The 12,305-nt window shown below is 57.6% G+C and overlaps 1 protein-coding gene across 4 annotated transcripts in view; it reads left to right on the top strand.

The window, feature by feature from the left end:
• SPSB1 (splA/ryanodine receptor domain and SOCS box containing 1) overlaps positions 1 to 12,305 on the top strand; it is a 69,390-nt gene that overhangs the window by 44,618 nt on the left and 12,467 nt on the right. For 3 of the 4 annotated variants that reach the window (XM_047873256.1, XM_047873255.1, XM_047873254.1), the window contains exon 2: positions 11,239 to 12,081. In XM_047873256.1, coding sequence (XP_047729212.1) covers positions 11,388 to 12,081 — 694 coding nt within the window. In that variant the 5' untranslated portion in view covers positions 11,239 to 11,387. Of the gene's footprint in view, positions 1 to 3,973; positions 3,979 to 8,557; positions 8,562 to 11,238; positions 12,082 to 12,305 lie in introns of those variants that run through there. The other variant, XM_047873257.1, reaches the window with a different exon arrangement.

The following is a 12,305-nucleotide window of genomic DNA, read 5'->3' as shown; positions in this document are numbered from 1 at the left end:
GGCTCTGTGCTCACAGCTTGGGATTCTCTCTTTCCCTCTCTCTCTGCCCCTCCCCTGCTCACATACTCATGCTCTCTCTCTCTCTCAAGAATAAAGAAATAAACTTTAAAAAATTTCTGCCCCTGAAGTTTGCATTAACTGTTCAAATGATTGCTCCCTGTCTCCCCCAGTGATTTCTACCTGTGTGTATACAGGAGGGACCTAATATTTTTGGACCGCATTCCAACCCTAAGGCACCTTATTGGGACTTGGGTGTCTTCCAAGTGTTCGTCAGCTGGACGCGTACAGACTACCTCTCGGGGTGGATCACTTCTGCAGGTGACTGTCTTGCTGACTTTCTTGCCAGTTTCCCCCCGGGGAAGACGCGCTCTGGCAGCCGAGGTGGAGCACCGCCCCCTACTTCCCTGAACGCCGACCGTGCGCAGCCCATGCTCTTGAATTGTCCACCTGCTTGGGAAACTCAGGGACTGAGGGACAAAGACGGGGTCTGGGGAAGCCCATGCCACGCCCCTCAGGGTTCAGCAGGTGCTGGTGGGATGGGGCGAGCCTGCGACCCCGATATTTTTTTAGACACCTGCTAGATGCACACAGGCCTTGAGCGCCTGGCCAACTTGCCGGGTTTTACGAGAGAGCGTCTGGCCAGAGAGGGTCGGGGGGAGGTGGTGGTGACCGACGCGGGAGGCCCAGATCTCTCCAGATCTGTGAGCAGTAATCCTCACGAGAACTCAGAAGCAGCCCATCGGAACAGGTTTTCATGTGGCGACAGGTCCAGTCAAACCGTGCGTCAGCCCGGGGCCGAAGCCCCGAGGTACGGTCGCAGCTGACCGATCCGGCACCAGAGTCATCGACAGAGGGAGCGGGCACAGAGGTGCAGGTGCGCACTCCAGATCCCTCCAGAGAAACTCCATCTACGGGTGCCGTTTCCAGGCGCACAGCTCTGCGCTTTTTCTTTTGGAGGAAAGAAAGGGGGGTGGGGTGGAGAGTGGAGAACTGCACGGCCGTGGCCCATTTCTAGAAGGCTCCTTACTCCCCACAGAGGCACGTCGTTGGCCGGGTCCCTGTGTGTGACCCTAGACCTCTTTGAGCTCCGGGCCCCCCTCCGTTCTGCAGCCCTTTCCACACCCACCTCCTGCCGTGTGGGTTTTGGGCAGGTGGACATTTTTCATCCATTTATGGTTTTTTGTTTGTCGAGGTGAAATTCACATAATATAACATTTTTAAAGAGTACAATTCAAAAAATAAATAAAAGCATTAAAAAAAAAGGAGAAGGCGCAGCTGGGGAGGCCACTTCCTGCCTCCTCGCCGTACCCCCCGGTGACAAGCTGGTGCCATGGGGACCTGGCAGCTGGACCCTTCTGCTTGCCTGGGAATTTAGGATTGAGTGATTTGCTACCTTTGGACTTGCTTAGGTGGCCCTCCCATCGGGCTGGCGGCCCAGTGTCCAGGACTTTCCAGGTTGACAGGACAGGAGGAGGAGGTCCGTGAGCTATTGTGGCTTTAGAAGTAGGGTTAAGTCCTTTTCTTGACCGGCCTGCGAGGCGTGGGGCTTTACCTCTCCCTCAGCATCCTGTTCAGTTCTGTGAAATCGCACACGAGGAATGGTGATTAGGTTGCACACAAGGCCTGATTCCTTTTAGAATCCTTTCCAAGTTCCTTGGCTGTGGTCCATTCAAGGTCCGGGTGACAAGCCTTCAGTCCAACTAGCTGTGCGGGAACCTGGGCACCTCGCCGCCACTGTGGCCAGTTCAAAGACCAGGAAGCCTGGTGGGAGGTTCCCGTGACCTCCGCTTTTGTCCTACTAAAAATGGACAGACGAGATCGGGCGCGTTCAGGGTGCTACGGCCGTAGACTCTTCTACTAGAGGTGGACCGTAGGGTGGGGGCTCTGAAGTCCAAGATTTGGGGCGTATTGAGAGACGAGGTGGCCACAAACTAATGAGAGGAAGCTGCTCAAGGCCACCCCGCTAGGGAGAATCCCTCACCCCACGCGTGACCTTCACACATTCATCTCTAAAGGCAAGTGACAGAAATTCCCGTAGTGGGATATTATGCGGCTCCTACCACACGAAATTGGCACAGGGACTAGTCTCTTATGACTTGGAGAAAGCAAACTGGTGAGTAGTATTTGGGGGTGATCCTTTGCTCAAAGTGGACTGTCCCCAGTGGGAGGGGGACACTTTAATTTATACTTTATACATTTCTGGATTGAGATTTCTATTGTTTGTTTGCTTGTTTTGAGACAGAGAGCAGGAGCAGGGAAGGGGCAGAGAGAGCGAGGGAGAGAGAGAGTCCCAAGCGGGCTCCACGCCGTCAAGCGTGGAGCCGGCCCAACCCGGGGCTCGCAAAACCGCGAGATCACGACCTGAGCTGAAACCAAGAGCCGGTTGCTTAACTGACGGGGCCACCCGGGCGCCCCTCTGGACTGAGATTTCTGATGAGCATGTGTAACATTTAAAAGATCTCACATCAAGACTGAACACGCGGTTTTTAAAAATCCTTGTTGTGAATCTCAGCCTGGGGGTTCTCCTTTCGCGTGGATTTGAGGTTCTAGAACGTTGAGCTGTCGTTCCTTTGAACCAGCAGTGTCCTGATGTTGCTGGGGGCCCCTTAGAATGCAGACCGCTGGACCGCAGCCCCTGATTCAGTGGGTCGGGGAAGGGAGGCCAGGCATTCGCTTCTCCCGGCAGGTGATGAAGGGGTCGGGGGACCCCACTTGGAGGAGCACTCCTGTGAGCATCATCCAGGAGAACAGCCTCTTCTTCCCGGAGCAAGTTTTTGGGACCTCGACCGCTGCTCTGGACTCGGGGAGTTTATGCTTGGAGTTTTTGAGGTGGTTCATCCACAGACAGCCTTTCCCCTGGGCTCCCGCGGGCTGTCCCCGTGGCCTAAGCTCTCTGCCCGGCTTCCCGCTCCCTGTGTGGAGGGCACCAGGCAGGTGCCATCTGATGGTTGCCCAGCCCCCGCTACGGGCTCCGTTCCCACTTCCTCTCAAAGGCTCTTCGGCCGCTGTCTCGGCAACCTTCTGACGAGGTGTCCGTGGGTCATCATCGTGTGTCACCGAGGTCCCTCCAAGAACAGGGGTTCTCATCTGAACGGAGTGCAGGCGCTTGCCGTCACAACCTTGATTGGGTGCAGCCGTGGCTCTTTATTTTAATTTTCAGTCTCTGTATGAATGTAGTGCCGATTTCCCAGGGGCAGGGTTCAACTGACGTGAGCCCTTTCTGAAAGTGCCGTGAGTAATTTGGGTCCTTCCGTAGGTGTTTACAGCAGGTGCATTCTTGGTCTTTTGAGGTCAGAGGCTAGAGCTCTGGACCATGCGGGCTTTTCTCTCCAAAGTCACCCGTCAGAACTTTCCAGAAGGGACCGATACGTTTTGTTGGTTCTAGGCGCAGAGACTTCACGTTTATATCCCCGCTTGAGAAGAACACGGCTCTCTCCTGGGTGTTCCGGGGGATGTCTCCTCAAAGGGGCAGGTGGAATGGGGGGGCGGGGGGTGCGGGGGACCATTGCCGCGCGGCCTTATCCTGCTGGTGCGAACCCCTCTGCCAGGGGCTCCGTGGCCAGGCTCGCACGGAGCACGCCCCGAGCGCGCTCACCACCAAAGCGTGTCCCCGAGTCCTGGCTCACGGGAGCGTGAAACCCTAACTGACAGGCAGAGCCGGACAGCAAGTCAACAAGCTGCAAAGTTGTCTGAAAGAATCACAGACCGCTCAGGGCGTGCCTCTCTTGCAAAACTCTGGGCTGCAGACACCGATGTGTGAGGTGGGGAGGCGGAGGGAGGGGGTTTATTTGATCTTCAGGTGAAAGGAGGCTTTATAAATGGGTCACCTTGTTCCATAGCCTGCATTTCATTCTTTCCCCATCTTGGGTCAGGACAATGGTTTTACTGTTCTGGGGTCAATCGGACAAGCTGAGGGGGACTTGAGTTAAAAGGAGGTGAGTGTGTGACTGCCACTCTTCTCCCCGGCGGCCCTCCTGGGTGTGTGCCCTCCCTCCTCCCCCACCCCATCCATTTGTCACCGGTCACCTTGGATGTGTCTCCATCAGAGCCGTCCCTCCGCCCATTCAACAGACTTTTCCTCAAACCACAAAACAAAGGGATGATTTTTAGGAGAGCTCGTATGGGTCCAGGGGGGACAGGAGCCACCCCATTTTTACTGGGCAATTTCAAATTATGAGTTAGAAACCGTGCCACTGGAAATCCTGGGAGCAATCACTGTGGAAATAACGTCCCTCTTTGGGACGGCCCCCTGGGCTGTACCCGGTGATTCTCGCCCTCCTCCCGATTCTGGATCCTTCCTGTGCGTCTTTGCCGGCTGAATTAAACATTTATCCTCTGTCCGCTTTAGAAGAAGTGACACACACGTGGAGAGCCTTCAGGAGTTACTTTAGGAAACAACTCCTCTGTGGAAGTGTAAAGCCAGTTTTCTTTTCCAGCCTTTATTCGTTTCCGTGTGCTTAAAAATCATTCCGTTACCCAAGTAATACGTGCATCACACACAAAAAAACTCAGTTCAAAAAGTGTTCACGGTGAATGCATCGTTCCTTCCACCCCGCCCCCCTCCGGGGTTAACCGTTGTGAAAGCTTTGGTGTTTATTCATTTTAGACCTTTCTCTGTGCCTGCCCACAGATAAACATGTGCAGATAGAATCTTCTTAAATTCCGTTCTTACAGAAATAGGATCCCGTCCTGCATCTTGTTCTCCATGGAACAGCGTCACGTGAGGTTTTGCAGAAGTCAGCCGTCCGAGGGGCTGTCTGCTCCTCTCCAAGGCCGGGGGCGTCGTAGGGCCGTGAGCGTCTCTGTCCCCGTGTCCCCGTGTCCCCGTGCAGGGCTCTCGGGTTCCGTAGGCAAGATCCTGGGAGAGCAGCTGGCGGGTGATTGCTGGGTGTCGTATGCCTGGATGGCGGCCGCCACGTGGCCCCACGTGCCCAGGTGCGTGTTGCGGACGCACCCCGTACCTGTGCGTGGGTGGCTTTCCCCCACATTCTCTCTAGACCACCTCAAGCTTTTAAACCCCGTGCATCCCGCATGGCTCCCTGAAGTGGGATGCTTTTGCCCCTTAGAGGGTCTGAGAGGCGTCCCCTTTTGCAGTGGATGAGCTGGCTTTTGACCCATCAAAGATGATGTGTGCGTAGCATTAGTGGGGGAGAATTGGGGGGCGGGGTTCAGGAGAGGGAAAGGGGTCTCCCCAAGTCAAACCATAGGGCTCGGCGACATCTGGCCTGACAGCAGGCACTCGCCCTCTGTGCCCCACCCCCAACCCCCACCCCTGGCCCCAGAGCCTTTAATCTCGTGCACGCGATTGTTAAGTAAATGCAGAGTCTTAAAGCTTCTGAGGTGTGTTTGCTCATGCCCCTCTGTGTCCCTCTTCCGGGAAAGACGAGGCAGTTGACAGGGCCAGTGTCCCTGCCCCTTGGCTCTGATTCCTGCTTCCCTCCCACTGCCCCGCTCCTCTCTGACGCCCCCAGGCAGCCCTCCAGTGCACCAGACAGAACCAGGTGCTTGGCTTTGATGTTGGGGGCGGGTCCTCCCCCCTTTGTTCCCCCCCCACCCCTGCGGCATACTGGGGCCAGTGCTGTGCCAGGTTGGTGAGTGGGAGGAGGGCCCCGGCTGAGCAGAGGGAAGTGGAGCGTGAAGACTGAGGCCCCAGGAGCACCCTCGGTCTCAGGGACGGCGCCACAGCCGCTCATCAGCGTGGGCGAACTTGACCACGAGGTCAAGGTCCCCGACAAGGGAGACGTAGTGGGGTGGGCGCCTCGCCTGCTGTTCCAGGTGAGAAAGCCGTCCACACGGCCTTTCCTGGACCCCCTCCAGTGACTTGTACCACACGGGGCCCCGTGCCAGCCACGGCTCGAGAACGTGACCCCACAGGAGGTGCAGCTCTGTGTTAGGACTTGCACGCTCTCTGCCCTTTGTGTGAAGGGGGCCCTTTCCCTCGCGGGCTTTCCGACCCACCCTTTTGTGGTTAGTTTTCTCCTCTGACCCTGTTTGATCTTTAATCTGATTTTACCTGTCGAAAAAGATGTCGCCAGGAGCTCCCAACCCAGAATGACTTGTCGACTCCCCGGAACCGGCAAGAGGGACAGTCCGACGGTCAGAGCTCCTTTGGACATATTTTACTTTGCTTCCACTGAAGTGCGCGTGCGCACACACGCGTGTTTCTAGGTACGCGTGCATTCTTGCTCCTGGTTCAGAGGGCCATCCTGCTGCTGTATTTATGCCCGTTACAAGGGCAACACCCCACCCACCAAAACCACAGGTTCCCCCCCCCCCCCCCGCCCCCGCCCCAGGTCACCCTGGAGTCCTGCTCACCCCTGCTCCAGGCATGTCTTTGATCTTGGGGAAGAAGCAGGGACTGAGGACAGTGGGGACAGTATGTTACTTGGGCAATCAGAGGCTGGTGGGGCGGGAGGGGTGCAAACGAGGAATTTGTCTTGAGAGCTGGCTCGCGACGGTCTGGAGTAGTCTTGGGGACCCCGTGTCCGGTGCTTTTTGTTTTTAATTGATTAATTTATCCTGAGAGAGACAGAGACAGTGTGAGTCCGGGAGGGGCCTAGAGAGCCGGGGAGAGAGAATCCCAAGCAGGTTCCGAGCTGCCAGCTACAGAGCCCGATGCGGGGCTCGAACTCGTGAAACCGTGAGATCATGACCTGAGCCGAAACCGGGAGTCGGACGCTTAACCGACTGAGCCGCCCAGGCGCCCCTGTGTGTACGAGCTTTGTGAACGAGCACCCCGCAGAGAGAGTGAAGGAGCCGCAGCCCAGCACCGCTTTTCATTAGCCCCGGTCGATGCCGTGTGTGGGACCAGTGGGTGGTGGCGATGGCCGCGGGCCGTCTCTGTCCTCGGCCTCTCTTGTTCCAGCCCGGTAGCTCAACACACGGCCACACCTGCTGCAGCTTTATTTCTCTCCCAGGGGGACAAGGTCTGGGTCCTCCCAATGCGTGGAGACTCACTAGGGACTCGCTGGGCCATTCCAGGCCCTGACACTCCCGTGACAACTTTAGGCCCTGAAAGGCCTGGACATCCGCGTTTGCCTCTCAGAAGGCAGGAAAGGGGACTGGTCCCAGAGCTGGGGACTGTACTGTTTCTTCTGGTTCCTCCCTGAAGTTTGGCATCCCCTGCCGACTCCTTGGCCCAGTGTTAGCGATTGCTGCACAGGCCAAGCCGGTGCCTCTGTTACTCCGTGCCCTCCCCAGCCCCCCAGAACCGCGTCCAGGCATTTTGGAAATAACGTCAGCAGTTGGCATGGGTTTAGGATGGAGGTGAGCAAACCGTGGCCTCGGGCCAAATCTGGCCCACTGTTTTTTGGCAATAAAGTTTTATTGGAACATGGCCATGCCCGTTCATTTACATATCCTCTGAAAAGGCTAGAATATTTACGATCTGGCCCCTCACAGAACAAGTTTGCCAACCCCTGGCTTAGAAGGGACGTTAGGGGCTCCTGGGTGGCTCAAGTCAGTTGGGCGTCTGACTTCAGCTCAGGTCACGATCTCGCGGTTTGTGGGTTCGAGCCCCGCATCGGGCTCTGTGCTGACAGCTCTGAGCCTGGAGCCGCTTCGGATTCTGTGTCTCCTGTCTCTGCCCGTCCCATGCTCATGCTCTGTCTCTCTCTGTCTCTAATAATAAATAAAAGTTAAAAAAAAAAAGGGGGGGCGGGGGGGACGTTAAATTTGATTTGCTCAACATTTCAGACACCTGGGTCTTGGCTCAAGGCCAGCGTCCATCATAGGACCAAGTGCAGTGACCAAGAAAATGGATAACAGGGATCTTTGTTCAGTGTGCAGAGCACAGCCTGGAACATAAAAATAAAAACAAAAGCAGAAGTGAAATTGCCAGTTGTACTAGGTCCTCTCTGGAACATTGTCTCTGTTGAGGAGAGGTGAGCTTGGGACAGCCCTGTCCCAGGAGCAAACAGAGCCTCGGAAAAGCTAAGGGCGAGTCCTAGGCAGTGGCCCGAGGTGCGTGAGTGCCCCCCCCAGGACTGGAAGCCCCAGGGGCAGCGCTGATGGGAGCAGAGTAGGGAAGTGCACGTTGGGGGCGGAGAACCTTACTGGCTCTTCCCAAGAAGGGGCTAGTGGAGTTTCTGGAGACCCCCAGAAGGGCAGATCTCTGCGGCCACATTTAAAAATGGAAGGAAAGGGAGGCAAGGAAGTGGCTAGGCGTGGACAGCATGAGCTCTACAAGAAGGAAGTGTCAACTTGGACCATAGCCTGGACACGGGGTGGGGGCAGGCAGGTGACGGGTGAATCAAGAATGGCTCCAGGGTTGCTATGGTGGTTGACCACCTGGGGGTGACCCTGAAGACGGGCCGGCCCAGAGGCAGCAGAGCGGGTGGGCCACGTCCCCTGGGCGGGAGCCACCCCGCGGTGCCGCAGACAATTTACCCTGCCCCTCTTCCTCCCAGAGACTCCCGCTGCTCGAGGTCACGAGGTCCGGGGGCCCGAAAGGACCCTCCCTCTTGGACGGTGCCCTGGGTTGCTGGCCCGGGAGGGTGGGAGCTTAGCACAAGGGCCGCGCACACGGACTTTGCCGGCAGGCCGTGGAATCTCAGAGCGCGGTTGACTGACCTGAACAGGTCGCCCCCTGCCACTGCGAGCTTATGCCGTCTTTTCTGTTGGCTCGCTCTGAGGCCGGCCTGACGCTGTGGCCGCCAGATCCCCTCCCACGTACATCTTCTGCCTTCCACTTCGGCCCTCCGTCTTCGGCGGAGATGAGGTGCGAGGCCCCTTGTCTAGCCCAGAGGTTGGCCGAGCTCGGCCAAGAATAGGGACCAGCTTATTCTCATAAAGTTTTATTGGAACTCAGCCATGCTCGTGTATCAACGCACCGTCTGGGGCTGCTTTCACGCCACAAGGCAGAGCTGAGTAGTTATCACAGGCTGCCTGGCCACAGAGCCTAAAATTTTTACTATCTAGCCCTTTATCCGAGAAGTTTGCTGATCCCTGGTCTCGCTGAAGCAGGAGTTATAGGTGTGCAGGCCCCGGCTCACAGGCCTGAGAGCTCCCTTCCTCTCTCCCTTTGTCACCCCCATCCCTTCCCCAGCTCCACCCCTGACTTGTGCCAGCTCTCCCCACCTCCCCCATGCTCCATTTCCACCTGTTTCTCTCCAGGTAGTTTATTATTTTTCTACGGTTTATTTCTTTTGAGAGAGGGAGCGAGAGCAGGGGAGGGGCAGAGAGAGGAGAGAGAGAGAATCCCAAGCAGTTTCCGCGCTGCCGGTGCAGAGCCGACATGGGGCTCGAACTCATGAACCGTGAGATCACGACCTGAGCCGAAATCAGGAGTCAGGACGCTTAACCGACTGAGCCACCCAGGAGTCCGTCTCTCCAAGTAGTTGAAGTTAATGTGTTGGAGGGACTTCTCCCCGCCACATTTCTCTCCCGCATGTTCTGCCTGCCCAGTGTCTCCCCTGACCCCCAGCCCCTTCCTCACTCCCCCATCTGTGCCCGGCATGGGAACGCTGAGGTGCTGGGATAGATCCCACCAAAGGGCCATGGCCGTTGTGCTCCAGGAAGCAGTGAAATGAGCTCTCTGAGGAGGTCAGCTCCCTCCCGTCCTCCAGAGGGCTGACTGGGGTCCCCACCAGCGTCCTGCACGGGGAGGCCACTGGGCACCAGCCCGAGGGAGGCGCCCAGGCAGAGATGGATTGGGTGCTTCCGACTTGGAGAACTGCCCCGGACCAGCTCAGGAAAATACTCGAATGGAGTCTGGGGAGACATGGAAGAGGGGGTTCAGGGAAGGCTGCAGCCTGGTGGGCCCCAGTCTCTGTAATTACCAGGACCATGTTTGCACCCCCAAACCCTGGCTCTCTCCACCCCCACCCCCACACAGCCTGGCAAGCAGGTGCCAAACCCTCCGCGGGACCACAGGTGAGTCCTGGGGGTTTCGATGGCTCTCAGGACTCAATGGGCCTGAAAGCTTGAAACTGGGGGATCCGGGACATCAGGTCACGATATCCACAGAACTTTCCAGAACCAGGGTGGCCCTCTGGCTGCAGAGGGACACCTCTGCTTTATACCAGCTTTGCATACCTTCGACATAAGAAGTCCTAGCCTGTCTCTGAAGAAATGACCATGCGTCGGGGAGCGATCAAGCCTTCCATTCCACACCAGAAAGGGGAGGGCGAGAAGCTTGGTGTGCTCGCTGAGATAAGGGGGTCGGGTCCAAGTGTTCCCACACAGGGACATTTGCTCTGCCGAGAGCCAGCCTCCTAGAAGCCAGGTCACCCTGAAGACGTGGTCCCAGGGGAGGGAGGCAACTCCGGGCTTGCTGGAAGGCCCAGGAGAGACAGCAGGCCCACTGCGGATGGCCCCCGCCCTCCCCGACTCCTGGCCCTGCCGGCCCCCGGGCACCCACGTGTCACACGCTCCTCCTTGGTCGTAACCCTCCTGGCACTGCCAGCCGAGCGGACGGGACACCTGCAGTGAGGTCTCTCCTCCAACCCCATGACACGGTGAAGTCTTGGAGTCGGGCTTCCTCCCCAGATGGGCTGTTGGGACCCAAGGGGCCAAACACCGGCTGCTCGTTGAAGGGTGTGGGCGGGGAAAAGTGACGGTCCTCTAAGTGTTGGTCCAGAACTACCTGGGGGTGGGGGGCGAGAGTCTTCATTCTCACCTGACCGGGGGCCATGAGAAGAGTGTCACTGGTGGCCGCGGCCCAGGAGGGACACAGGACTTGCTGGGGAGGTCGCTGTAGCCTCAGGGACCAGCAGGCCGGGAGGGGGGCTTTCCGCCTACGCCCGGGTCGCGTCCCCTAGCGCGAACCCCTGCAAACAACTGTGCTAGAAAAGAGGTGCTGGGAAATGGAGTCTGGAAGCTTCTGCTGCCTGTCAGGGCTTCACTTTCCCTGCAGACAGCAGGGAAGGGACACAAGCCTCCCTTTGCTTTGCCCAAGGAAGATGCCCATTGCCCCAGGGCTGATTTCAGGATCCCTGCCAACTTGGCCTTCTGCCCTGGGAAACCGTGATGAGGCATTTGGAGAGTGTCGTGTAGCCGACACCATCGAGCATGGTGCCCGGTCCCCAGGCCCGCGTCCCCGTGCTAACCGCTGGTGAACAGCCCCTCTCCTTCCTGGCGGTGTAGTCATGAGGCCAGAGCCCGCATCAGGTGTACTGGGAGCACAGAGGCCAGGTGGCTGGGACGTGTCCATGTGGGTAGCCTTGTGCTCCTGGTTTCCAGGTTCCCCTTCTTCCCACACGCCCTGCTCACCCCGCTCTTTCTCTCTCCATCCAATAGGCAACACTGAGCGCGCCGCAGTCCACAGAGGCCGCCTGGAAACCTTCCTTGGGACGTCTGTCTGGGCCTCGTTGGAAAACTGGACGGGAGACCCCACGATTGATGAGTTTGCCTTGGGAGTCGGTGCAAAGGTGAAACCAAAGGCGAACATGGGTCAGAAGGTCACCGGAGGCATCAAGACTGTGGACATGAGGGACCCCACGTACCGGCCCTTGAAGCAGGAGCTCCAGGGCCTGGACTACTGCAAGCCCACCCGCCTGGACCTGTTGCTGGACATGCCCCCCGTGTCCTACGACATCCAGCTGCTCCACTCGTGGAACAACAACGACCGATCGCTCAACGTCTTCGTGAAGGAGGACGACAAGCTGATCTTTCACCGGCATCCGGTGGCCCAGAGCACGGACGCCATCAGGGGCAAAGTCGGGTACACGCGTGGGCTGCACGTGTGGCAGATCACGTGGGCCATGAGGCAGCGGGGCACGCACGCCGTGGTGGGAGTGGCGACGGCGGACGCCCCCCTGCACTCCGTTGGGTACACGACTCTCGTGGGGAATAACCACGAGTCCTGGGGCTGGGACTTGGGGCGCAACCGGCTCTATCACGATGGCAAAAACCAGCCGAGCAAAACGTACCCGGCCTTTTTGGAGCCGGATGAGACATTTATTGTCCCTGACTCTTTCCTTGTGGCCTTGGACATGGATGACGGGACTCTGAGCTTCATTGTGGACGGACAGTACATGGGAGTGGCTTTTCGAGGACTCAAGGGCAAAAAACTGTATCCTGTAGTGAGTGCCGTCTGGGGCCACTGTGAGATCCGCATGCGCTACTTGAATGGCCTCGACCGTAAGTGTCCTCTGTGCTGTCCAGTGTGGCAGCATTCCTGGATTTCTTGTGTCCCCGGGATCCTGGCTGGGCCTGGCCAAAAGTTCACAGTCATTGGAACTAAATTGTCTTTAGGTAGACATCCCAGCATATTCAGATCCTCGGAGGTCACTCTTGCCTTCCTCTGCTTAAATGAAGAATTCTAGCTGGAGTCGGCCAGATTACCTGATAGCACCTCGTGGATG

This window comes from Prionailurus viverrinus, chromosome C1 (assembly GCF_022837055.1).
Source record: "Prionailurus viverrinus isolate Anna chromosome C1, UM_Priviv_1.0, whole genome shotgun sequence".
NCBI lineage: Eukaryota > Metazoa > Chordata > Mammalia > Carnivora > Felidae > Prionailurus > Prionailurus viverrinus.
This window is presented reverse-complemented; position numbering and strand designations above follow the sequence as displayed.